We start from the raw sequence: 27,927 nt of genomic DNA on the forward strand, positions 1-27,927 counted from the left end.
CAAATATATATATAATGCTGGGGACTCTACCCTGGGGTCAGAAACAAAAGACAACAAAACATTCTCAATGTTTTAGATTAGGACCCCAGGCATAGATTCTGGGCATTACGTTCAGGGGAAAATAACACGTAAATGGGTTAGTAAATGGACTGCATTTACACAGTGCTTTTCTAACCAGTGGCCACTCAAAGCGCGTTACAATATTGGCTAACATTCGCCAATTCATGCACATGTTCACACACCAATGGCGGTGTCAGTAATGCAGGGCGACAGCCAGCTCGTGAGAAGCAGTTAGGGTGAGGTGTCTTGTTCTAGGACACCTCGACACTTGAACTAGCAGCCGGTTTCCAGCTAACCCGCTCTAGTAAATGCCGCCAAGTAAATTGGTTACACTTTACATTTACAGTCCATAAATTAACCATTAAACATTATTTTATATATAGCATTAGCCTAGTGGTTATGGTTAGGGAGTTAGGTTTACAATAACACTATTAAATAACGTATACATCAATACCTTAGTAAACATGAACACCCTTACCTTGGAAAACATGTGCGCACCATTCATAAATGATTCCTACACCACTACACCATTTAACTCTTAATTTGTGCTTATTACTGCATTAACTATGAAGTATTGTTAATTAATGGTTAATCAAAATACCCTCATGTATATATACAAGGCAAAAGTGGACCAGAATTAAACGATTTATAGAGAAAGATTCCCTTGAGTCTGGGATGGGTCCATTTTATTCTAACAAACCTTCTCCTTCTGGTATTATGAATGCAGTAACTAGTCTCAGCAGTAAGGTAGCGTAGTGGTAAAACAAGTAGGCCTATATTTGAATCAAATAACAGCAATTATTTCAGAAAGTTTGTTCATGTTACATGACTTGAGGAGCTCCCTTTTTAAGGGCACTACTTAATTGGTGTTTAGGTGATGCAACATGAAGTCAGCGAGGGGGGGAAATTAAGGAATCACATTTCAAAATAAAAATAAATAAATAAAAGCCAAATAGAACGTTTTATATTACACGATATCTACCTCACTATAGAAACACAAAAGTATCAGTAGTAGTATACCTAATTATAAGCTGCCAAAGATCCTTTTCACATTCTTCAAATTAAAAGTCCCTGGCTGTCACCATTCTCAACAACTGATTGAAGGCCTCGTCTTGGACGGTTCTGGTTTTAAACCACTAATCCTACCAGTGTCACGTACACTGTCCTAGAGCACCCTCTGTTGGTAATAAGGTATATTACATGCCAATTCAAACTACCATTATCTCACATCATGTCAACAAGAAAATGGAATTACTTTGACCATGCAAGAGAAAAACACAGCATATAATTTTAAATGTAGTGATTTATTTCATGCTACTGCTGTACCATTCAGAATTAAAAAATATCAAACACAGCGCACCCCTCCGTCACACCATTACAAAAAAATGTTTGTAATACAGAAAAGAAAAACTACGTTCATAATCAATTCCAAAAAGGAAGAACAGAATTCATAAAATGGATAGAAATATAGTACACAAGAAACTGGAGTGATTCAATACAACGTGAGCATAATTTCAACACACATTTTCCAAATAGCAGTTCTATTGGAAAAGTCAGTATAGGCCTCTTGTTCTCAGACAGATTCAGATCTTTACATTAAGGAAGCTGATTCAGTAGCAGGGTTTTGATTCAGTAGACAATTTCCTGATATACATTCATTGTATTTTCTGTCACTTTTGAAAGATATCTTTAAACAATCATCAGTAGTTTGAGCAAACAGCAAAGATCACAACATCACCAATCAAGGTTGGCTTTCATAACGATATGATTTGTAAATAATATCAATAACTATGATAATAAAAATGATAAAAAATTTAATTGTAGCACTTTTTTAATGCCTTTGGGGATGTAAACCCAGTATTTCTCAGTTTTTCTTTCCTTGCATGAGTCTATCAATCCGATGAGGCAATAGACGTTTGCATATTTAGAAATCAACGACAATAAAATTGTTAGCTTAACACATGAATACATAGATTGTGGTAGCGTTTTATGTTTATAATGTCTGAAGCTAGTGAGAGCTGTCTATTAGCATCAGAGGAGGGACATCTCTCTCTCTCCCTCTATATATATATATATATATATCATATATATTTATTTTATACATAGTTTGTGTATATATAAGCTAAATGGTGCAAAATGTTTTCTCATCAGCGATTCAACTAGGCTGTGGTGCATCCATATTTAAAAAGTTCTGAAGACACACTCACATTTCAAATTCTGTCCAGCTAAAACAACTTGCTTTGGAAATGTTTTTTTTGCATTTTTTTTAACACACTCACTCACACACACACACACAAAGTGCCAGTAGCCTTCAGAGATAACGTCGACCACCTGATTAAAAATTCTCAGTAGTAAAACACGCACACGCTTTTAAAAACCATTTTGAAAAAGTACCGACATTACAGAAGCAGTCTGATCCAGCCACTGATCAGCAGAACTCATCGTAGCGTCCCAGGAGAAATACAACCTGGCTACAAGCTAGCTTACACCCAGCATGGTTGCAACTAAACACACTAAAACACAGTAGCCAACGGTCCATTCAGTCAGTTACAATAAGTTGATCAACATAAGCCAACAACATCCTTCTTTATGTGTCTGTATGTGTCAGTATGTATTGGTCAACATCGCTGACCTAGAAAGGGGGTTCTCAACACTAGCGAGCAAGGCAGAAACGACACTCTACCACTGGATAGTACGGTAATAGGCTGGTCAAGAGAGCGACTAGCAGATCAAGACGAAAGCCAAATAATGACAGCGCAGGGGAAAAGCTTAGGCCAATTTGAGGTGAGAAAAGTAGAGTGAGAGAGTGAGAAAGAGGGAGGGAGTAAAGGAAGGGACACAGAAATAAGATGACGACTGGAAGGGAAAAGAGGTCAGAACGAGAGAAGGAGTAAAATACATAACGAGCAGACAGAAAAGACACAGAACGACAGGCAGGTGGGGGGGGGGAAGAGAGAGCAGGGGGAGGGTAAGAGAGAGCGGGATGAGGGGGAGAAACTGAAGATGCTTGCCCCCTAGAGGCACACGACGTCCGCCAAACTCTCTCTTGTTGCTTTCTACAAATCAGCTCAGTCCATCGCCCACCCAGCTACCCTACACTCCCTCTCTCCCTCCGTCCTCCCTACCTCCCTGTGACTCACATCTGGGGAGACGAGATAGCAACCAGAGCCCAAAAGTCCCTCACCACGGGGGGATGATATTTCGTGTGAGGCGTCCGTCCGTGTCGCACCCTGCTGTGGGTTTCCCTACACACACACACACACACACACACACACACACACACACACACACACACACACACACACACACACACACACACACACACACACACACACACACACACACAAACGTTACACACGCACACGCAGCCTGTAAGAAAGCCCAACCGGGCCGACGAGATATAGGGCAATTATCAGCAGGACTGATCTCCCCTGCAATTACACATGAAACTAGGCCAAAAAAATAAGAATAAGTAAGGTAAGAAAATGAAACACAAAAAAAGAATACCTCAAGAGCAAGTGCGTTTTCTTTACTGCGCATGAGTCTAGATTCACGAATGACCGAATAATTCTACACTAAAACACTCGGGCAGCAACTCCTACCAGCAGGCACAGGGCCCTAGCTATGTGGAGTTCCTAACCCCTCGCTCTCGCTCTCCCACTCTCTCTCCCCGGGCTAAGGGATGGGATTGCGACCGGGGTCGACTGAGCTGGACGGAGGGCAGAAGCTGTTAAGACTTTAAGACTCTGGGGAGCAGTGGAGTTCTTCTCCTTCCCCTGACGTTGCTCTTTGGTGCGCTCCGCTGTACAATGCAATGAGGACACAAGGGAGAGGAGGGGGGCCGAGAAGATAAAAGAGACAACGGGTCAGGGAGGAAATCACGGCCGAGGCGATAGGACGCGTGGTGTCACTCACACCAGGAGACGGCGACGTGAGATATACCTGAGAAAGAAAAGGAAAGAAAAAAGGAAGGACGAGGGGAAGAGGGAGAATGGGAGAGTGGAACTAGAGCAGGGCAGAAAGAGAGAAGCCTTTGTTGGCCTGTTTAAGACAAATAATTAGCCAACGTTACAGTGGGTTGCATCAGCCACACCTCCGTTTAGCCTGGCTTCTCTCCATCTTTCTTTTTTACATTCACAATCTTCTATCGAGTGGGCCCAAATAAAATAAAATACAAAGGAGATTCAGACACTTTGCGTTGTCCATCGTCCTTTTCATCTTGAGAACAGTTCATCAAAACCCAGACAACAAACACACACACACAAACAACGTTTCTTCTCCATCGTTTCCCATTACCCCTGCTGGCACCCCGGTCTCAAAGCACCGTCTGAAAGGTCTCGTTAAGGCCGGCTTGTTACCGTGGTCTGAGCGTACGCCGTCTTTGTGGCGGGTGCTCTAAATTGGGTGTCTGGGGCGAGAGATGTGCTCCGTTGTGAGCGGGGTTTGGTACGTCTTCTCGTTTGTTATTTCTTTAAAGGGTCCACTCAAAGGACACACACACCAACGCTTTTGGTTTAAAAAGAAGAATTCTGGCAAGCAGCAGTGTTCGGTTGCGTCAGCAAAGTTCGATATGAGCATTGTTTGTCGTCGGACAGGGTTGACGAGCTGATGGCGATCAAACGGGTCGGGACGGAAGAGTCGTTAGCCGTCAGCCACCACGCTCCGAGAGAGACACGCGGGGAAGAGTGGGGGGGGGTGTTGTAGGGGGTTGGGGGGACCCTCCGAGCGGGGCGCCTCAGTAGAACTTGTCGTCGATGCGGAAGTGCGGCCGCGTCACGTCGTCGGGGTTGAGGAACACCGAGATGGACTTGCCCGGGTTCTCCGTCACCAGCTGCTGCAGCCGCTGGGCCAGCTTGTCCTCGCACGGCGAGATGATGCCGTTGGCGGGCCCGTGTCCCGGCGACCCCGCCTGCCCGTTGGCGCCGCCCCCGCCGGCGGCCAGCGCTTCCTTCTTCAGCTGCCCCGCCTGCCGCGCCTGGTCCAGGGCTGCGCGCAGGTGCTCGGCCGGGTCAGAGCGCACGTGGCCCAGCTTGCGGGCCAGCAGCAGGGCCTGGCCGTCCGACAGGTGCTCCAGCATGTTGCACTGGGGCAGGAAGTAGTTGGGGCAGTTCTTGCCCAGGATGCAGTGTGCCAGGTCGTCCAGAAGGCCAAGCAGCAGGCGCCCGGGCGTGTCGGTCTCGGGGCAGGACAGGTAGGAGGCTGGCAGGCGGTCGCAGGCCCAGAAGAGGAGCGTGCGCAGGTGGTAGGGGCTGAGGCCAGTGCGGGGCCGCGACAGCAGGCGAGACAGCACGGCCTTGGCCGCCTGGAAGGCCTGCGCCATGGGGAAGGGGATGCACTTCTTCAGCTGCACCTGGAGGGCGGGGGAGAGAAAGGGAGAGAGAGGGGTGGGAGACAGAGAGAGAGGCAGGGAGAGGGGTGGGAGACGGAGAGAGTGACAGGCAGGGAGAGGGGTGGGAGACAGAGAGAGAGAGAGAGGCAGGGAGAGGGGTGGGAGATGGAGAGAGTGACAGGCAGGGAGAGGGGTGGGAGACAGAGAGAGAGACAGGCAGGGAGGGAGAGGGTTGGGAGACGGAGAGAGAGACAGGGAGAGGGGTGGGAGATGGAGAGAGTGACAGGCAGGGAGAGGGGTGGGAGACAGAGAGAGAGACAGGCAGGGAGTGAGAGGGTTGGGAGACGGAGAGAGAGACAGGGAGAGAGGGGTGGGAGACAGAGAGAGTAACAGGCAGGTAGAGGGGTGGGAGACAGAGAGAGAGAGGCAGGGAGAGGGGTGGGAGACAGAGAGAGAGACAGGGAGGGAGAGGGTTGGGAGACGGAGAGAGACACAGGGAGGGAGAGGGGTGGGAGACGGAGAGAGAGACAGGCAGGGAGAGTGGTGGGAGAGAGAGAAAGACATGACAAATAGAAGGAAAGAGAGGGACAAGAGCATGTAAAATAATGTGAAACACTGTATTACACCAGATATAAAAAACTGCTGAAAAGCTGCTGAATAAATGACCGTAAATGAATTAAAACCCAAGAAATAAACGACAACAAATGAATACAAATCAATTAAAATGAAAGAATAAAACCCATTCAATATTACATTAAAAAAATAATAATAAATAAAAAAATTCAATTTCAAAATGTCAAAATGCAATTGAGCGTCGCCGGTACCTCGCTGCGGGAGAAGGCCAGCCTCCACTCCCGGTCGGGCCTCCCGGCCAGCGGCGAGCAGCAGGGCAGCAGGTAGAAGCCCGAGATGGCCTCCTCCTCTGTGATCTTGCCGTCCCAGAAGTGGTTTGCCGTCAGCCAGCCCTGGGCCACGGCGGGCCAGCCCCGGAATGACACCACAGGCACCAGGTCGTACAGCACCCGACTGGAGCCCGCCTGGGGAGGAGAGGGGGTGAGAGGTGGGGGGGGGGGGGGGGGGGGAGATCCGGTAAGTGGTGGTAGGTGGGGGAACATAAACTATCTCAATGGGATTGTTTTTTTACTGCGCTGCTCGATTTGAATACTTCATTTTAATGAAGTGAAGAGAAGAGAAACAACATTATATCGCTGTCGGTACAGTAAGGATGTTCATAGAACCAAGTGCCAAGCACTAATAGCTGCTAGGTTAACTTATTCCCCGTATACAACAAAGATGCAGATAAGACGCTACACAATGCCATCTACTATTTTCTTTTAAAATTTCTATATAAATGCTTCTGAAGGGGTATCAGCCAATCAGTGTTCACTCCCTGAGGGATGTAACATAACAGCCAATCAGCGTTCACTCACAGAGTGAATCGCAGCAGGAGGAGAAAGTGATTGTTGCCGTTTGCGGACTCCGGGAGCTCTATATCCAAATAATATAATATATAGGTATCTATAAAATATAATAAATAATATCACGGCCAACAGCTGTTTGCGCCTCCGGCTGATTTTATGAATTAAAGACTGCGTCCGGAAGTACCAGAGAGGTCTTGGACCTCTCTGGTACTTCCACAACAAGTAAAGACTCGTAGTGGGGGTTATTCCGGCCATGGTTGGGAAAGAATTGGGGGAAAGAAACTTTGGCTTTGACTCTCTGAAGTCCAGATTGAAGCGTGACTTCAGATTGATGTGGAAGGACCAGAGATGTCGGAGAACCCGATGCAGTCTTTAAGATTCATAATATCATCGGGAGGCGCACACAGCTTTTGGCCGTGATATTATATATTATATTATAGATGTTTATATTATATTATTTAGATATAGAGCTCCAGGACTCCTGTCGGAGCTCATGGAGTGTTCTAGAATATCTTATAGAACACGGCCAAAAGCTGTGTGTGCCTCCGGAGGATATTATGAATAAACAACTGCATCTCTGATGCTACTTCATTGCTTCTTTAGAGCTCCATAAGAAAACTAAGAAAAAGAAAGTGCTCATCTACCGCTAGGGCAAATTCACACCGGTGTACTCTCTATACCGTTTATACCGTACCCCCCTAATTGCTGTCCTTTGTTTTTCTCAACCAACATTCACCCGACTCCATACTGGCCGGGTGTGTTGCCGAGGGCCAAGCAACTCCGGTTCCGAGCGAACCCGTTTTTTTACGGGCGCTGCACTAAGAAAATACTAAAAAATATCCTTTCGAAACAGAAGTAAAGAAAAGACTGAGTCGTTGCTTACAGATTATGGATTAGAGTTGCATGATATTAGACTTGTTCAATTCTTTCATTTATTTATTTTTTACAGATATTTTGCTGAAGCAACCGACTATTTCATTGATTGTCGTCATTTCATCAACGGCGTCACTCCTTTTATTCCATCTGAAACATCCAAACACTTTGTTTCTGCTATCATTCTTTTCCGGGGACAAATACATTCTATTGAATTATTTCTGTTTTGGTATCCCCGTTTGTCTGGTGCTTAGAAAGCAGTCAGTTGAGGTGGTTCGGGCATCTGGTGAGGATGCCCACTGGGCGCCTCCCTAGGGAGCTGTTCCAGGCGCGTCCAGTGGGGAGGAGACCTCGGAGTAGACCCAGGACTAGGTGGAGAGATTATATCTCAACACTGGCCTGGGAACGCCTCGGGATCCGAGCTCAGTCAGAGCTGGTCAATGTGGCCCCGGGAAAGGGAAGTCTGGGGCCGACTGCTGGAGCTGCTGCCCCGCGACCCGACCCCGGATAAGTGGTTGAAAATTAAATGAGAGATGAGAGTGCCCACCTGGAGGATGATGGTGGTGAGGGGCCCGTTGCGCTCCAGTCTCTCCGGGACGGGGATGCCCCTCTTGGGGTTGCGCCGCAGCTCCTCCACCGCCTGGCTCACCACGGCCCAGAACCAGTCCGTCACCAGCGCCGGGGAGAAGTAGCAGCCGTCCAGAGACTGAGGGGAGCCGGGCGAGGAGGCGGAGCCTCTGCCTGCAGACCAGAGGGAGGAGTCACAAGGGTGGGCGTGGCCGACCGGAGACTTCCATCAAAAAGTTATCACTTGAGAGATGTTGAACTTTGAAATGGATTTTTGGCATAGAGCAAGCATGTAGCAAGACTGCGAAGCATCAGACATATCAGGACATGTACAGATGCATTTTAATCGCCAAGGATTAACAATTATGAGTGGTAACAAATAAAGCGATTCTGCAAAAATAGATATATTGTAAAACAATCCTATAAAGATAGATAGCGATATATAAGTCTAACGATGAATAGAAAATGACTGTGAAAAGTTCTTGATTTATTCATGGTTTTCAGTTGGTCGTTCAGTTCAAGTTTCCTTCATTAATTTGTTGAGTGCCACCTTGAGGAGCAGGGAAATCAGTTTAGAGCGCCTTATTTTATAATTAAAATGTACTGTCTAACTCGTCAGGAATAGAAATTCTTAAAAAATAGACATACATATTGATATTTGGCGTCAGTGTATCGATTCTCCTATCGCACGAAGGAGGGCGACACTATATCACCGTATTGATATTTTGTACCACCCCTAGTCTCTTCCCTGCAACATTTAAAGCTTTGGGGAAAGCTTCAATTGGACACTAAGGCTGTAGGGAAAGTTGTGAATTGTAGTAGTGAGTTAACAGATTAGATGTCCATCGTTGTTTTATCTCTCTTCTACTCTGGCTTCCTGAGATTTTGAAGTGATACTCATAAATGTTAAAATGTTTTTCAAGGAAGCTTTCAAGTCTTTTATCCTGGTTCTCATTGGCCTGTCTAACCGACAGAGCCCAAAGTACAGGAAGGATGGAGGAGGGTGAAGATATAACCTTAACAACTTTTATGCCAACTTCGACAGGCTGAACACAGACACTCCCTCAAAAGCCCCCTGTTACTCCATGGACACTGCCTTCCAGGTTACTGACGCACAGGTTCTGAGGGCTCTGAAGCAGGTGAACCCCCATAAGGCTATGGGACCAGACAGCGTTCATCCAAAAGTCTTGAAGGCCTGTGGGGAACAACTAGTGGGTGTGTATGCTGACATTTTCAATCTGTCCCTATCCCAGGCAGTAGTCCCCCGAGTATTTAAATCATCCATAATCATACCGGTTCTAAAAAAGCCTAATTCTTCCACGCTGAATGACTTCAGGCCGGTGGCGCTAACCTCAGCCCCCATGAAGTGCCTAGAAAAGCTGGTTCTTACCCACATAAACGACACAGTATCGGACACTGTTGACCCATCCCAGTTTGCCTATTGCCCCAACCGATCAGTGGATGATGCGGTGGCCATAGCCCTACATCACACTTTACAACACCTGGACAACAGCAGAACATATGTCAGAATGCTTTTCCTGGATTATAGCTCTGCCTTCAATACGATCCGCCCAGGCAAGCTGATTGGTAAACTGACTGACCTTGGTGTCCCGACTCCCACCTGTAACTGGATACTAGATTTCCTGATTGAAAAACCACAGGTGGTGAGAGTGGGAGGGCGGGTGTCTGCTGAGCTCATAGTCAGCACAGGTTCACCACAGGGCTGCTGCCTCAGTCCCAAACTCTTCACCCTGTACACACATGATTGTGCCTCCACACAAGATAACACCATTGTCATCAAATACGCTGATGACACCACCATCCTGGGCCTCATCAAGGGGGGTGACGAGTGTGATAGAGGAAATTCTCGTCTATGGAGAGGAGAATGACCTCATCCTCAACGTAGCCAAAACTAGAGAGGTAATAGAAGACTTCAGGAGGAGTCCTGCCCCCCTACAGCCTCTTACCATCCAAGGGACTGAGGTGGAGAGGGCGGACAGCCACCGATTCCTGGGACTGCAGGTGATGTCTGACCTGAGCTGGTCTCTAAACACTGCTGCCACAGTGAAAAAAGCTCAGCAGCGGCTGTATTTCATCAGACTGCTAAGGAAATCGGGACTAAACCAGCGTCCTCTCACCCTGGCCTACAGTGGACTTGCAGAGAGCATTCTCACTTCAGGTATCACTGTCTGGTACGGGAATACCACACAGGCAGAGAGGTGGTCACTGCAAAGGGTCATAAAGACTGCAGAAAGGATATCTGGGACCACACTTCCCTCCATGGACTTTATTTACAGTAAGCGCTGTCGGAAAAGGGCAGTGAGAATCATTAAAGACTCCCTCCACCCAGCTCACCCTCTACTCAGTAACAAACAATGCAAATACAGCCTCAGACACAGTAGAGCGGACAGTGTCATCACACACAACAAGATTCTTCAACAGCTTCTTCCCTGCCACAGTGCGACTGATGGAATTAACAGAGAACATCTGAAAAAAATACAATGTGCAATATCCCTCACCACTCTACCCCCACTTCCTACGTGCAATAACGCTGCTACATGTGGTTATACAGTATGGTTGCACTGCATAATTCAATTTAATTTAATATGTTTATATATTTTTAATCACGATCTACTGTTGTGCTCTCTAAATGCAATGCACAAAAGGCAATTTGTCCTTATCTCAATTTTTAAAACTTTTTATATTTTTTATTATTACTATTTATTGTGCCCCTCTCTCTCTCTCTCTCTCTCAATACTGTACTTGACTTGGGAAGCCCTGCACAAGAATTCCTATGTGTTTGGACTGTCTGGTTTATGCAGAAATGGCGAATAAAAACCTTTGAACCTTCTTTTTTTTTGATATATTGTAAGAATTGCTTTCACAACTCTAATTCCCCATTAAACAAGATCACATTCAAATAAGTGAGAGTGTATCTGTATGTCTGCCGTAAAACCATACATAAAACATATTGTTGCTTTGCGTTAGGGGGCGTCTGCTCTGCTCTGTACAAATCTTCTCTTCTCTTCTTCACAGCCAGACCTGAGCAACCAGAGGCTTTGGCTGCGAGCACACCATCTTCAACCATCTTTCAGGCTTTGCGTCCAAAACCCACTTGCCTCGAAACGAAATGCCAGGAGCAGAATAACAATCGAGCAACAAAGATGAGAGTAGAACAACGATAGTGGCATGTGTTGTTTAATTCATAACAAGCTTAAAAGTTGTTCGCTTTTTTAAGGACATTTCCGTTCGCAAAGGGAGCTTTGCCTGCCCCCCTCCCCGCCCCCCACCATGGATGGGACACACCCATTCTGGAAAAGGTACGTCACGTTCACATGGGAGGAGCGAGCTTTATCCCAATCCACTACCCTCTATTCTTTAGTCATTTGCATACAGCTTTACCTAGGAGCTTCATGTACTTTACCCACACATTACCTGGATAAACCGAGGGTGTAATTTGGTTACATTTCACACACGGATTATGTAAGGAAGAGTGAGGGAGAAGATTCAAGGCAGATTCATATGGGGAGTGATGTAGCGCATATGGCTTATAAAAATTGTATATGAATCCAATCTATAAGGGATTTATGTTAATGAATGCTAGCATGATATGCATCCATAACTCTCCTGTTCTTTTCCTCCCTATTTCCCCACGGAACTAAGTAATGTAGAGAAGCGAAGTTGAGGTATAATGCGCTTCCAAAGTGCCCACTCATCTACCCTATGGGGGTCTCGAAGATAAATGAACACATTGAACAGAAAGGGATTGCTAGGGGGGAGAAACATTGAATGACGCAAGATTTCAAATTTGCATTAAAAATAAAATTATCATAGGACCCTTATGCTAGCTGAAATGAAGTCTTACAAAGTCCATTGCGACATTTGCAGATTTTATACTAATTGCATGCAGAGACCACTTAGAACAATCATTGGTGGTTATTCCAACTACTATCACTTATGACTAGAATCCTCATTGATAGAGCCAGCCCAGTGACGGACACAGTTCTACTTACATAACCAATGGGTTTAGGTCCCCTTGCTCAAGGTAGACTACATCCGACATTAGGGTTTGAACCTAAAATCTTTCAGTCGGTATACTAACCCTTACAACTAGTAGAATATCTAATGTGGACCATTGAAACCTTTTAAAATTGGATCTGTGATTTGGGCTTAAAGCTGCAGTACGTATGATTCAAGAGTTAAAAACTTCCCATCACTATCGGCCTAATCCCATAGTTTCGCTGCCTTGAGAAGTGTAGCAATTGCACTCAGGTGATTGACAGGCACCATGAAATCCCTGGATCAATCAGGGGAGAGCTGACCTGATTGCTCAATAAGGAGCAGGGAGATGTCCAAAATATATACTGGCTCATAAGGAGGCAGGTGCCGTCAACTACAAAGAGCTATTCTCCCTCACTAATAGCTGCCCAACCACCCACACACTTAAATCTTACCTACAGCACCTTTATTTAAATATTCATTTTTGTTATAAAATAAATATAAAAAAATAAAGAATGATGACTCAAAACAAACTAACACTGTTCTTATCTGTCTGTGGGGGTTTGTGTTAGGTTGAATGGTCTTTTTGTTGAAATGGCTTTTGGGAGATTAGGCTGGAGGACTACATGCTTTACGCCTAAAAGTGAAACATCTTTAGGTCTACGATCAATTGGGCCATATAATTTGTTGGACCAACGACACAATTAAATGGGTCCAATCAGTCATTTTCGACGTATATGACGTATGTATACATGCTCTACGTTTGCTAAAATAGAAAAATCGAAGGCTGAGCCAGGGCGAGTATTTGCGCCCACCGAGAGCGCCCCTCAATAAGTGTGTGTAACACCTTGTTTGCACTCAAACTTTACTTCTGTAATAGTGTGATGTCAGACTGCAGTGGGCGGGGCTGCAGTGCCAAAATCCCGCCTCTCGGCAAACCCGCAATGTTTACAACTTCTCGGGATGTGAATTTGCAGACAGACGCGGAAAGCGTTTAACCAACTGCAACAGAGTGGGCGTGCTGACCAATCACAGCAGACTGTGCTACTCGGGAGGAGGTCCTTAAAGCGACACGCTAAACAACAGAACGTTTTTTGAAAGACGCTGAAATTGGTTTCGCAGAAATGAACAATGTGAGAATAATAAGCAGAATTTCTAACATACAGGCATATAACCCTATTAACCCTAAAAAAAGGATGACACTACCACTTTGAGAGCGCCCCCGGACCTACCCAGCTCCTCCTCGTAGTCCTCCTCGTCCTCCGCCGGGTGCAGCAGGTTCTCCTCCTGGCAGCAGACGCTCCAGCGGGACAGCGTGGCCGAGTCGCAGAGCCTCAGGCTGAGCCACGAGTGGCAGGGCGGCGAGCGCCTCATGTCCAGCGTCACCGGCTGGTTGCGGTCGTGGAGCTTCAGCGCCGGCACCAGCAGGGTGAAGTCCAGGTCGAAGTCGGCGCCCTTGGCGTAGTCGCCCAGGTCCTCGGGGTTCAGGTCCAGCACGCCCTCCCGGGCGCCACCCGACAGCAGCAGGTACTCGTTGGCCACCGGGAGGCGCTGGTCCACCTTCTGGACCAGACCTGTGGGAGAGAGGCCGTGCACGTTAGGCACATCCTTTTGCATGCATGCATGTATGTTTGTAATATGTATGTTTGCATGTCAATTATGGCAACCATTACACTCCTGACCATCCCTGAAGGAGGGATCCCCCACTCTGCGTTGCTCCTCTAGATTTATTCCTTGCTAATTAAGGGATTTTTTCCTTGCCCTCTGGGGGCAAGGGTCAGGGAGGGGGTGTCATAAAGATATGGCCTGTTAAGCCCTTTGAGACTGTACCAGTGATTAAGGGCTATAAAAATAAAATGTAGTTAAATTGAATTTAACCTCCTTTTAGGGTTTTTAGTGGATATCGCTCTTCGAGACAGATATTTTGGCAAGGGGAGCGGGGGAACAGGGGTCTTTGGGATTTGGATGTCTTAAAAACACAGGGAGATGACGCATGTACTTTTTGACCTGGTTAGCTTGTTTCCTCAGCAAAGAGTTTGAGTTGGAAACTCGTACGCACGTGAAAATGTACGACACACGTCGTATGCCAGTGGACTTGTTTCCAAAGAGCTGCCCTGATCCACCGAACCGTGACAACAGCACCATCACACAATAAATGCCTACTTATGCCCAGTGACATCACATATTCTAAGCAATCAGGTGACAGAACTTGCCAAAACTGAAACAGCCACCCCCTCCAAATCATTCTTCTTTTCTAAGTTTAGGAAGAAAAGTCCACATTAAACCAAATTTATAAGTCGCCATGCGTACACTGTGCAAACTGTCAACCAACCAAACATGGCGTAATCACAGCCCCACGTGCAGGGATAATGGGGCATTTTGACGCATGTTGGGCACTTCTGAAATGTTGGAGCTCAGCAAGTAGAGTGCATGTCCACGCCGATGGTAAACTGCCACCTCATGAACGGCAACTATGAATTGCACTTTTGTCCCCACTACACAGTGGGGATCAGAAACAGGGACTTTCAATGGCAACTTTTGATTTGCAATACCAAAAAAGGAGAGCTGAATCCCGGAGAAGTAAACAGTAAGCTGTGTGTATACGATATGGATCAAACTGGCCTGGGTTAGTCTGATGTTCAAAAGGTCCCAGTTGTGAGACCACTTACAGCCAATGTAATGAAGACATTTAACTGCTTTTTCTATTAGCATTTGGCCTTAAAAGTAGGCCAGGAAAGGCTGAAACACCTTCCTCATTAGTTGACTTGCGGGGAACACTTCTAGAGGGAGCAACTGGGAAACACAAAATCAGAAGAAAACTTGGAGATGGTTAAAACAGAAAATAAGAAATTGGAGCCACTGACACTTATTTTCCACACATATCGCAACCATGTCAGGCTAAGCTTTAATCTCTCCAGAGTAAATAGAGAAAATAGAGGTCTCTGTACAACTCCCCCGTTCTAGAAACTGTTCAGAAGAGGAGAGCCCCCGAGCCCAATCCTTTTTACGGCTACTTAGCTGTTGTTGTACACTTGCCGCCATTGGGAATCCCGTGGGAACCTTGTTGTTGCTCACCAGTAGATTGTGTGTTGCCAGTTTAAAAGAACCACTGCTGGCCAACTACCCAAATCCGCTTCTCCTCTGAACAAGCTCTCGTAGCGGTGAGCATGGGTAAGGGAATGTCGGTGATAGAGTTGATGCATATGTTGGGTGTATGTGTCTGCACACACACACACACACACACACACACACACACACAAAAAAAAATCTGTGAAAGATGTGTTTGACTGGAGGAAGATCCCAAGGTCAGACAAGGGAAGTGCTGATGTACTAAATACATGAACAACCATGAACTTTGACACAATGATTAAAGGAAATACATGACAAGCGAATTAATGCAGTGTATAATTTAAGGGAATTAGATAAAGAAAACATTTTTTACACAAAAAGTGTAGGTAATATTTATTTCACCCTGGCACAGGAAGACAATTATCTACCAATATGGTAGCAACCACGGTTGTTCCAAAAAAGAAAAGTGTGTGAGTGTATGTGTGTGTGGATGGCATGTACACACAAGAGTGAATCATTGGCGCAGAGTCAGACTCGTCACCCCTTTCCACTCAAATTGATTAAAAATTGCCTTTAAGTAGTGCATCCACGCGTCCTCCATTTTGGCCTCTTTTCAACTGAACGCTCAACACACCGAGCCAATAGCAGGCAGAACTCAAGGCACCGCAGCGTGCACTATCCTCCCCTCACCGTTACTCACAGCCGAGCCACTGGCGCACCTGACTGCAGATGGGCCTCTGTCTTCCATCACGGAGTGGGATCACTTCTGTTCTTGCAGGGGACACGTTTCCCCCTCCCAGAACCCACGGAGGAACCCTGCCGAGTGAGGACGACTGATCTTCTTTCTACCTAACGTCAGAAAAGACAGCGGCGTTCAGCAGGGGAAACGCCGTGAAGACAGCGAGTCGGAAAGTGGAAATCGCTCTCCGAGACAGATATCGGGCGAGGGGAGCGGAGGAAGCTTGGTGTTTGGGATTTGGCTGTCTTAAAATCACAGGGAGATGAAGTATGTACTTTTTGACCTGGTTAGCTCATTTCCTCAGCAAAGAGTTTGAGTTGGAAACTCGTATACGGGAAGAAGTACGACACACATCAGATGCCATTTTACTTATTTCCAAAGAGCAGGCCTGATCAACCGAACCTTGACAACAGCACCCTCTCTGGTTGAACTCTGGCTACACTAGTCAAACTTCTAAACGGCACAATCACCTGTGTGACACTTTAAATGCCTTCTTATGACCAGTGATCTTATGCACATATTCTAACCAATTAGGTGAAAGAAGTAGTCTAAACTGAAACAGCCACCCCTCCAATTAGTCTTCTACTCCAGCTGAGCAAACAGGACCCCCTAATGACAAGGGATGGGTCCAAGATCCTCTATCTTTACTCACAAGGGGGGAAACATAACACAGGAGTACCCTGGAGAGTGGTTGCCACTTTTCTGCTGCTTTGTGACCTGTCCCCAGAACAGATGTTTGCCTCGAATACACTTTCTGTGTGTGTGTGTTATCTATTCACATCAGTTATGCAGTGCACTCAATTAAACAATACTAATTTAAAATATTCTGCATTAAAGACTAACTTTATGTTTATTTTTTGCATTTTAATGTCTAGGCAAGACAGTGGCTAGGCTAAGTATATTATAAAAGTATATTAAGTATATTATAAAATAAATGAATATATCAATATAGGTTGAATAGGAATCATTGTCGTCAACATTAAATTCCTTTTTAATTACATTTTCAAAGCCCTGTATCCTTCGGTGACCCACTTACACAAACTTCCCAATATTTACGTTGTTTGTGTTTCTGTCAGCACATAGCTTATGGAGGTAAACAACATCAAACATTGTAAAAAAAAAAGTGAAAACAGAAGGGCAGATGGGAATTTAGAGAGCCTCAAATAATGATGAAACCTGGATGAGTGATGGATAACTAAAGCAGAGAGAGCGAGATAGCGAGAAATAGAGAGAGCGAGAGAGAGACAGAAAAAGGGAGACATTTGTATTTTTTATCATTTACTTGTATAATTAAATGTTAACTATCCTATGGTATATTATTGTACTCCATGTGCTTTGGCCACATACATTTTCATGGCCAAAAAATAAAACTTTAAATCTTGAATCTTGGGACTGATTGGAAAAAGAGTGTAGACAAAAAGAGAGTGAACGAGAGAGAGATGAGAGACGGATAGAGATGATATTAGTGAGCTCTTGGGCTCTGCGATGCTGTTCACCCCCTGCCTTGTGATATCCCCATTTGTCTAATCTCCAATGCTCATAAATCGGGTTAATAAAACGAGTGAGAGGGAATAGGACCAGGGAGGTGGAGGAGGGGAGGAAGAGCACATATAAGGAAAAGGAGGGAGAGGATGGGAGTGGGGAGGGGAGAGGGCGCTACTTAAAAGAGAGTGTTATCTCTGCAGTGGCGCCTTCAGTGGGGAAAGTGTTTAGATAAGGAGGGAGGGGTGGGACGGAAGTCAAGTGTGTCAATTTATGAGGCGGCTGCTGCGGTCGGTTTGCTGTGTTTGAGGCCGCTCCAACACAAGACAATATGGGGTTGGATGGTCGCGGTGTTTCTGCTTAATCAAGCCCTTTAAGTCACTAGTTTCCCACTGTGCTCTTAAAACCCTGCCAGTACACTGGTGCACACGTAAGAAAAACGGGGGTGGGGCCGACACACACACACACACACACACACACACACACACGGCTGCTTTCACAGATTAATCTCATAATCCTATAAGAAATGTCTCTTGAATGGTGATTTCAAATAGAGAACTTATTTCTGCATAAAAACCGACTTCGAGTGGCAACCAGACTGTAAAGTTTCTGCACTTAATTTCATGCAGGCTGGGAATCACAGGCAAGAAGAAAAATGTAGGCGCACATCTAAGATATAACCAACAAATGAAGCTTTTGACTATTGGTAACCTGTTGCTGGCCAGGGGTTGATAATGTCCTCCTTTGGACCAGCACAGATAGGGCTCAGGGTTTTACCTCAAAATCCTACCCACTTCTAACATTCACTGCCTCCCTCCTGCCATAGTGCAGTGCAGCAACAAAAACACACTGTTGATTTCCTTTTCGTCCTCCATAAGTTCAGCTATTTATCTGTGTACGTTTGTTTGGGATGCCCCCCTAAATATAGCCACAGAAAGCTCCAGAAAACGGGATTTCACCAGAAGAGCTTGGGACGTACTTCTGAGGTCTATTGCACCAAGGATGTTTTTTCCGTGTATGTGTGTGTGTGTGTGTGTGTGTGTGTGTGTGTGTGTGTGTGTGTGTGTGTGTGTGTGTGTGTGTGTGTGTGTGTGTGTGTGTGTGTGTGTGTGTGTGTGTACCAATCCCAGGGGGGAGTCACTGCATGTTCCCGCTACAGAACACTAATACAGGGCCGGCTGGGAGACTTAACAAGGCACTTCCAACATTGGCAGCAATTTTTCCCACTGAAAAAAAATAAAAAAGTAGGTTGGGGTCCATGAAATGCTCTTTCTCGAAGCACAAAGGGTTAGGTGGGTTGCTCTAGGGGCACCTCGTCAACATCGGATCAGGTAGTTTATTACCCCTTTTTTTCCCATCTCCCTCCGGCTCTCCACTCCTGATAGTCCTGAGCAAGCAGTTGATTAAAAAAAAAGTGATAGTGATTAGTGATAGTGATGGGGTTATTCGAATCCAAGCCAAAAGATAGCCAGTTCGATCCCCTCAGGTCCGCAGCGTACCTATTGGGTGTCCTTGAGCAACATGAGGTCCTGTAATGTTCTGCCATCGTCATAAAACACTTTAATTTAAAAAGTCCTGATGTAAGCGGTAACGCTGCTTTGAAGACCGCTCCTCGCCAACAGCCCACGCTGCCTAATTTCAGGACTAGGCTCCCGAGGCTAGCGGCGGAGAGGTGAACTGTTGCCGCCGCCCGCATGGCGTTCCTGGGCCTTGCATCGAGGCGGGGAGATTAGCCTGAAATAGGCATCTCCAAAAAGAGGCGGATACAGACACGCTCCGATTTAATCCCGTTGGTTCGGTGTCTCACGCCACCGCGCTACGTGTGATGTGTGAGTGTGGTTGTGCTGTGTTGTTATATTTGAGAGGTATTTTGAAGGGGTGTTGTCGTTTCAGCGGGGTCGTTGCGGTCATGGGTGTTGAGCACGGGTTTGCCTCGCTAGCCACTAGCCGTCGTAGGATAGCACAAATTTCAATTTTTTTTCAATTTCATTGTGCACATTAAACACTAGACCAGGGATGGGCATCTTTCATGATAAAGAGGGCCACATGACCGCGTCCTTCAACTAATCGGATATGAGAAAAGCTATAAAATAAGTAAAAATAAGAACAAAATATGAATATATATATATGTCTGTCCATGTATGTCTAACAGTGGCGGCTGGTTATTCAATTTGTGGGTGGGTCGTAGTCATGGCCAGAAAATGTTGAATTTGGTAGATGTGATTTCCTTTTGAAAAAGAAGTGGAAAATGATCGCAAAGGGCTCTTCAAGATGCAGATAAAAACTGCAAAACAATGAACAATTTCTCGAGAAGTGTTACACTGTTTATTAAAAAGGCATCAAATGCTTTTAGAAGTGAAAGTGAAGTAAGTGAAATCAAAATCATGTTTTTTAACTTATGGCCTTGATGCCCTGGCATGTGGCCTTTGTGCCCTCAAAAAAAATTGCACGCTGCAGGCCAAGTGGCCATGCCCCTAAAATCAGGAAATGCCAGACCTGGTGACGAAGCTCGGATAATAAATAATGAGTAACTCCTTATCGTCATTATTTTATTGTGGGTGTGTATACATAGAATAGTTAAACTGATTTACTGGGTGTGCCTTGGTGCGATCGCCAAGGACGCGTGTGCCTCTGCACGCTGCTTATATGCTCCTCCTATACGCTACCGCCATGTTGCCGTGGTGTGAGGATAGGGTGTGCCTGTTTGGGAGTCCATTAGCACAGTAAACAATTACCAGAGTATGGTCAATGGTATCGGTGCATCTCCAACTGGTAGCCATAGCCATCATCTATCATTTTTTAAAAAGGATGCGTTACCGACACAGAACATGGTGAACGTCCAACCAAGCTGGCAGTGCTATTATTACATTTACATTTAGCAGACACTTTTATCCAAAGCAACTTACAATAAGTACATTTGTCAGAGGAAAGAGAAACAACAATTTATCTCAGTCTGTACAGTAAGGATGTTCACAGAACAAAGTGCCAAGCAGCCATTATCCGTAACAAAACAACAAAGATAGCTAGGATAAGATGCTACACAACTAAGTACTATAACTAAGTACGACATACAATAAGTGCGTACATTAAGTGCCCGGATGTACAACATACAATGAGTTGGAGGGGTGGGAGGGGGTGGCTATGCAGAGTGTAGGTGAACTCTGAACAAGTGAGTCTTGAGTCTTTTGCGGAAGCTGGTGAGCGACTCTGCGGTCCTCACATCGGCAGGGAGCTATTTTCCTTTGCACTTCAAAAACCCTATTTACATAATATTTCCCCTTCAGTTGAACTCACTTTGTAAGAAACATACATTGAATATAAAATATAATGCAAGTTTGTGTTTACCCAAATGTAGAAGAACTACACTTTGAAATTGTTTATATGGTCAATATATACAAGAAAAGGGATTAACGCAAGATAAAACCTGGGGGGATGTTATTAAGTAGTATCCAATCGGCTAGGGGCTGTTTACGGTTTTCTGTTTGCACGGGTCAGTGCACTGTCAAGGAGGCAGAGAAACACTGTAATAAAACACCCGAGAAGGTATGAATATTCACAAACAAACAAAGACCTCCGCCCACACAAAGCTTGTGTTGGGCAACACATGTCGTCTTTGTACTTCAAGGCAAACTTTTGCAGAACTTGACTTTTGATTGTCCCCCCCACACACACACACACATACACTCTGACAGACACACACACACACACACACAAAAGAGCTACCTCAGACACACCAAACATAAGGGGATTCGAGGGGGATGCAGCATACAAACAATACCCCATGTGTGGCACACAGCAGGACGCAGAAGAAGAAGAAGGGGAGGATGAGGGAGAGGAGGCAGAAGAGGAGGAACAGAGGGGCGAGGGGTGGATGGGCTGGCTCCAATATGCCGATGCATGTCTGCGCGCCTCCCTGCTGTGTCGACTGCCGCACAGAGGCCTAGCGCGCGGCGCCAGACACGAGTGTCGAGCAGTGACACCGGGAGTTCACGGGCATGGTCTCCATGCTTACCTCACACATGTATCCAATAGCAAGCGCCACGGCAACAAATAATATACTAAACAGGGTGAATGAAAGCTCCCGATTGGCTCTGTCTGATTACAAGTTGCCTGGTTTTGTGTGTTTGTGTGTGTGTGAGTGTATATGTGTGTGCCCAAGACTGCATACGTGAGTCTTTATTTTTCCCTCAGTTCCCTGACATTGTGAGTGCTCCAGAGCAACTCCAAAACTACAGAAGGGTGGCAAAATAATCTTTCAAAGCGCATGCACAAGCATACACACACATACTCACACACAAAGGTATAATGAACTGCCAAGCGAGGGTCCGGCGTACCTAACAAGGCCACAGGGGGGAAGAGGGAGGTGTTTTGGTTCTCTGGCGGTCTCCACCGCATCCTTTACCCCATGAAACACTAGCCGTGGACGGACATAGAGTGAAACTCATCTACAACAAACAGGCTATTCATGGCCTTGATAGAGAGAGAAAGAGAGGACAGGAGGAGGAGGGTAGGGTAGGGGAAGGAGGCGTGATGAGAAGGGAAGGAGAGAAGAAAGGATGAATACTGTCCTGCACTTCTACTGCTATGACTCCCGAATTTCCCATCTGGGATTCATAAAGTGCATCTCATTCTCATCTTCAAATGCAAGCGCAAGAGAAAGAAATAGGGAAACACTCTATAGTTTGAAGTCACAAAGGAAGAAAAAAAATGCATACATTTGGGGTAAAGCATTAATTGGATGTGGCTGCTTCTGTTCGGATCGAGACCTCTTCAGTTGAAAGAGAGACAACCACACTGTCTAGTGGGCGATCGAATGATCAAACTGAATTAACTCAAACCCTGCACAGGCTTTTTTACACGCATCAATAATAGATTCAATACTCATTCTAAAGGCTGCCATATGCATGGTATAAAGAGCTTCTCTATCCCTGTCAGTATTGTAATACGTTGGAGGATGGGGACAAATGAAAAAGCAGAACCCCAAGTCCATCAGTTACATTTTACCAGAGGAAATGGAGGGAGAGATTGAGATGAAGGAAGAGAGATGGAGAGAGAGTAAGATTAGGTCATCGAACGGTAATAAATCCTCATCCGCTGCTACCAGTCAGAACTTGAGTGGAAAATAATAGCTCAGCCATTGATAGAGCCAATGGTTGTTTATTCTGCCTTATTTTAACAGTAAGACTGACTTGCATACTAAACACACATAAAGAAGACACTAAAATTATCTTAACATTATAATTATCTGCCAGTCACTACAGGAGCATCAACATCTACTGTGTGTGTGTGTGTGTGTGTGTGTGTGTGTGTGTGTGTGTGTGTGTGTGTGTGTGTGTGTGTGTGTGTGTGTGTGTGTGTGTGTGTGTGTGTGTGTGTGTGTGTGTCAATTGGCACTGAGCCAGACCAAACACTACCTGCCTGATGTGTACCAAAAAAGACATGATGAATCTCTTTGTGGTGTATGGCGGTGGGAGTGTGGGAAGAGAGGGAGCTGTGAACCTGCCTCACCTTGCATCAGATGACTAGCTGATAGAAACGAAGGTCCAAGCCATCAGGCCTAGAGCCCCCTCCCCCCAATGTTTCTATTATGATAATTAACATATGAAAATGACAGACAAATGGGACTCAACATTTCAATGCTAATGGATACTTAGCTCAAAGTTTGCATAATATGCAGAAACAATTTGCTTTCATATCATTTCTACTTTTCCCAAATCTGAGTGGCTAGATTATTTTCCCTGGTGTTGGAGGATTGTTTGCTACAAACATATTGTTGACGCTTTCAACAGCATATATAATTACACTAATTTGAGCCCCTCTGTCTCGAAGGACAATGGGGTCAGTTTGCCTTCAGACTTTGCATATTTTTAGGACAAAAGGGAGGGAGGCCCATCGTCCTCTACACAGAAGTTTTTGTTCAAAGAGTTTCTGGTAAGAAAATGTTTAAGAAAAATCATTTCACTTCTGTAATAGACAGAAGTGGTAAACCCTGCACGATATTGACGATTACAACAATTGAATACATTTCGTCATGTACAGTATCAAGTCAAGCGAGTCAAGTTTAGAGATGTTTTCACTCACAGCGACTTATAGTTATTACAGAAAGTAGGGATGCACCGATTGTGAAATTCTGGGCCGATACCGATGTTTAAAATAACAGTTTGGCCGATAGCCGATAGATGCTTTTTTGTTGATGTTATTTATTCCCCCTTTTGTGCCAGGGAAACAAACCCTAACCCCCCCCAGGCACGCACACAGACACGCACCTCGTATACACGCACACAATGACACAGGGAGAGGCTTTTATGATCTGTTGTCAATCTGTTTATTTAGACAACTGCGCCATCAACATTCAACATCAAAATTATTTCAACGTGGGCTTAGGCAGATAGGCCTACATGCATCGAAAACAGATTGCTATTTATTTTACTGAACACAGCCTGCATGACGGTGAACTAGACACGTCTTTAGCATATGGAAACTATGGCCATAAAAATAGCTTCACACGGGGTGTCTTTTTACAATTTATTTGTTACCAGCATTCGAAGTGTTGATCAGCTGAGAAATAGTCCGCCAAAGACATTGACGTCTCTTAGCAACCGAGGACGCTTGCGGAGTGAAAAAAAGCAGCCCACGTGCATGTGTGGTTTGTTTACAAATAAAAGTGAAAGAAAATGTTGGTTGTGTGGGAGTATTTCACTGTCTCGGAGAAAGATCAGCGATATGCAGTTTGTAAGACATGTTCCAGTGACATTTCAAGAGGAGAAAGCATTAAACATGTAAACATCGGCCACTGCCATCAGTGAATGTCATCTTATTTTCCGATAGGCCGACGGCAGTCAGGAACGCGAATATCGGCCGTTACCGATGTTCGTCTGATACATCGGTGTATCCCTAACAGAAAGCATAGGGCATGGAGAAGGACTAGGGGCTAAGCATCTCCTTGAAGGTTGGGTCAACATTGGGGACCAAACCCGGAACATTTGGGGTGGGAATTTCAGTGCAGAAAAAAAATACGAAAGTACTGAATTGTTGAATTGCAGAAGGGGGGGAGAGAGGGGAAGAGAGAGGGAGGTCAAGAGGTGGGAGGTAGGTAATGGAGAGAGGTTAGAGAGGGAGAGAGAGCAGGAGGGAGGGTGGGAGGGTGCAGAGTGCCACCTATTGGACAAACATACACACTTCACTTGCAAGTGGTATGGGAGTGCATGACCCTACCATGACAGGGTGCTCGAGGGCATTGGGTACACATTTTTACAACACACCTTTGTACTTCTTGGTTGTACTGTATTTACTTTTTGTCACATGGAAAGTGTTATGGATACACACACACACACACTACAAATGAAGGTATGTACTGATAGTCAATGATGCAATCATATTAACCCATTTGTGCCGGCTGCTGCGCAACAGCCGGCACAAATGGGTTAACACAACTTTGTGTATGAATGAAGATGCAGATTCCTTGTGAGGCAAAGACACACACTGCAATAAAATGCAGTAAAGCCCAAACCTCTGAAAGGTTATGACGAAACTCCAACTCACTCGCTATCATTCGTTTTCAATACTTGCATGCTTGGCTCTGAGAGAAAGCTGGATAATATGTGTAGCAAGGTTAAACAAGGCCATTCGCATTAATCCATACACCCCCCTCCACTTTCTACAATAGTACATCCCAGAATGTCTGACTTCCATATTAACATCAAAGTACTCGACTATCCCAAACAGAATTTCTACTGGACCGGAGAGAGTGGGGAGAGAGTTTAAAAAAAAGAATGGGCCTACATTAAAACAAGCTAGACACACATTATCAAAACACATCAGCCAATTATAAATTAATGTGCTCTTACTTTAGATTGTGTGCAATTTCCAAAATGTCTAGCAACAGGAACAGTTGATGTATTAGGTACACACAAGTTCATCCTTATGGTGTTTGTAGTCACAGCCCAAAACACACCAACAGATGACCCTGCACTGTTCTTTGGAGTTCACGGTGGGTACCACTAGTGACTCATTGTCAATTGTAACCCTGCGCATCCAGCAGCCATTAGTAGAACAGCATCTTAAAGCCACTCTCCACTTTGCCTCAGAGCCAAGCCCTGATAGTCAGCCACTGTTTGGTGTTTCTGATGCAAGCTCCATGAGTTCATGAAACCATGTGTTTGTTTTCAGCCGTAATGGAGCGGTGGCAGTGGTGTTGGCAGGGAGACGGGTGTTTTGTGTGCAATGTTTTCTGAAGTGTCTGAACAGCACCTTCTGAATATTGTTGCCAATCCCGACCAAAATAAGCAATTCTGAGCTACAGTTCATCCACGCACTTGGATGGGTACTTCCAGCTTTGGTACTGCACCATGTCACTTAATACACATTTGAGGGAGCAGGATCAATGGAATACCAGTTGAAAGTTACTGGGTTCGATCCCCCACCATTAAACAGCCTATGCACTTGAGCAACCTGCTCCTTAGTGACTTGTACCTGAAATCGTCTGTAAGACTGTTTGGTTATTTAAATAGTAAAACGCATATCTATTTCATACTTCAATGGTTAAGAAGCATGATGGTGGTTATTGCTTTGTGAAGCTTGCAGCCACAGTTGTCCTCTCTGAACTGTCAAGCTGTTATTGCCAAAGAAAGTGGAAGAGAGATTTGAAGAGTTCTCTCCAGTGTATCATAACTAATCAACCGTTATTTCATCCACTATTTCACGACTTCTTCTGAGCCCTGACTATTTTTCGATGCTGGGCTGGTGATACCTTTCATTTCATATTTCATCGACACATTGCCAAAATAGCCTTTCAAATTCTTACTGGGCTTCTTTGCATTCGTCTTCCCACGATTGAAATAGATCTTAAAAACCTGACAAGGAGACATTGAATAGTGAGCATCAAGTCATTTTTAACTCGTTCACTCCATGAACTAGCAACACATTCAAGGCATACCTATCCATCATCTCCTCAACACTGTGTGCCTTTCCCCCCCCCTCACCAAGCAGTCCCCATGTTGGGGACAACACAGCTCATCCTGGTGCCTACCTAGCATGTTGAAGATGAAGTCTTTGGCCGTGTGGACCTCCAGGGCCGTCTGGTCCCCAAAGTCTCCCTGCTCCAGCAGCACCAGCTCAGACGCCTGCAGGGACAGCTGCTCCAGCGTGGCCCCCGACCGGAAGTCCACCTCAGAGGGCCTCTTGACGATGGCTGGGGAGCGCGGCGCCACCGCGCTGATCAACGACTCCATGGGTCAGCACCCTGACCAACGGAGAAGAGTGACAGAGCTCGGGTTAAGCCACTGAAGGCAAGATAAGGCAAGGCCTAAATGGGGTGACTGTTTTAAAAACTGTTTGTTTATTAGAGTAGGTACGCATAATAAATGGTTAATAAGTGGATTGTGGCCATCCGGTCATGATCTAATGCTGATTAGATGGATGGGTGGTTGGATTTGCGATTTAGTTTAATCTTTGCCTAAGTCCTCAACGGGAATGCCTAACTTAGCTAACGCCTAACTTAGCTAACGCCTAACTTAGTAACTATAGTATAGAAGCCATGCCCAAGGTTATCACAAAGTGACTTTGGAAGCATTGCAAACTTCAAAGACATTGGCCTAAAATCCTACTTTCTACAGGCCACAAGACAGGCCAGTGTATTGACAAGAGTTAAATGCATCACTGTTACTGTCACACTGATTAAAACCGACAGAGTCCATCTTTAACAGTGAAACCTATATGAAAACCAAATCTACCTACTTTGAGAAGTGACACGGGTCGTGCCCTCACTTTACCAATTAACCAGGGCAATTAACCAGCCAGCTCTCGCGAGACTAGAAACCAGGCTACCAGTATGGCTAATCACCCTGCCCTCCTGTTCAATAGGAAACCATTTCCACCAGGAAATCATAAACTCAACATATAACAGCGTTATTGGTTCTTTCAGCTCACTCCTCAACAAATAATAAATCAATAAATCAAATGAATCGATAAAGAGCAGAAGAAGTTTACACCTGATTTATTAGCCGGCTAGCTGCATCATGATAGCTCTCCTTGGCTAACATGACAGGTGGGAGGGCAGGGATTAGGACATAACACAAACACACACATAGTTGCACAAACGCGTCTATACGCACATGCGCGCAGGTACACACACATACACGCACACACCAACGCGGGTGCATGTGTCCGACTAGCTTGGTGACACCTGGTCTCAGTAACAACTAATCATTAGCTATATTAGCTTAGCATTACATCGGTCACGTTGCGCGATCACACACACACACCCTTTTTCTTCCACAGTGTTGCGAGAGAAGGTTCCTTCGCTATCTGCGGGGTTTATTGTTTAATCCGCTTTCTTCAGCTGTCATCTCCAACAGGTCCCCGACGAGGCCACCTCTCCCCCGGCAACA

At 45.4% G+C, this 27,927-nt stretch overlaps 1 protein-coding gene across 1 annotated transcript; it reads right to left on the bottom strand.

Annotated features, from left to right (window-relative positions):
• Positions 1–1,379: 1,379 nt before the first annotated feature.
• On the bottom strand, positions 1,380–27,927 carry tmem102 (transmembrane protein 102). The gene is made up of 6 exons (XM_079757953.1): positions 27,802–27,927; positions 26,568–26,780; positions 13,482–13,823; positions 8,231–8,424; positions 6,214–6,426; positions 1,380–5,410 (listed from the first exon to the last, which is right to left on the bottom strand). The coding sequence occupies exons 2-6, from the start codon at positions 26,767–26,769 to the stop codon at positions 4,796–4,798; spliced, it is 1,566 nt and encodes a 521-aa protein (XP_079614079.1). The 5' UTR covers positions 26,770–26,780; positions 27,802–27,927; the 3' UTR covers positions 1,380–4,795.

The sequence above is a fragment of the Pollachius pollachius genome (assembly GCF_949987615.1).
Source record: "Pollachius pollachius genome assembly, chromosome: 20".
Classification (NCBI taxonomy): domain Eukaryota; kingdom Metazoa; phylum Chordata; class Actinopteri; order Gadiformes; family Gadidae; genus Pollachius; species Pollachius pollachius.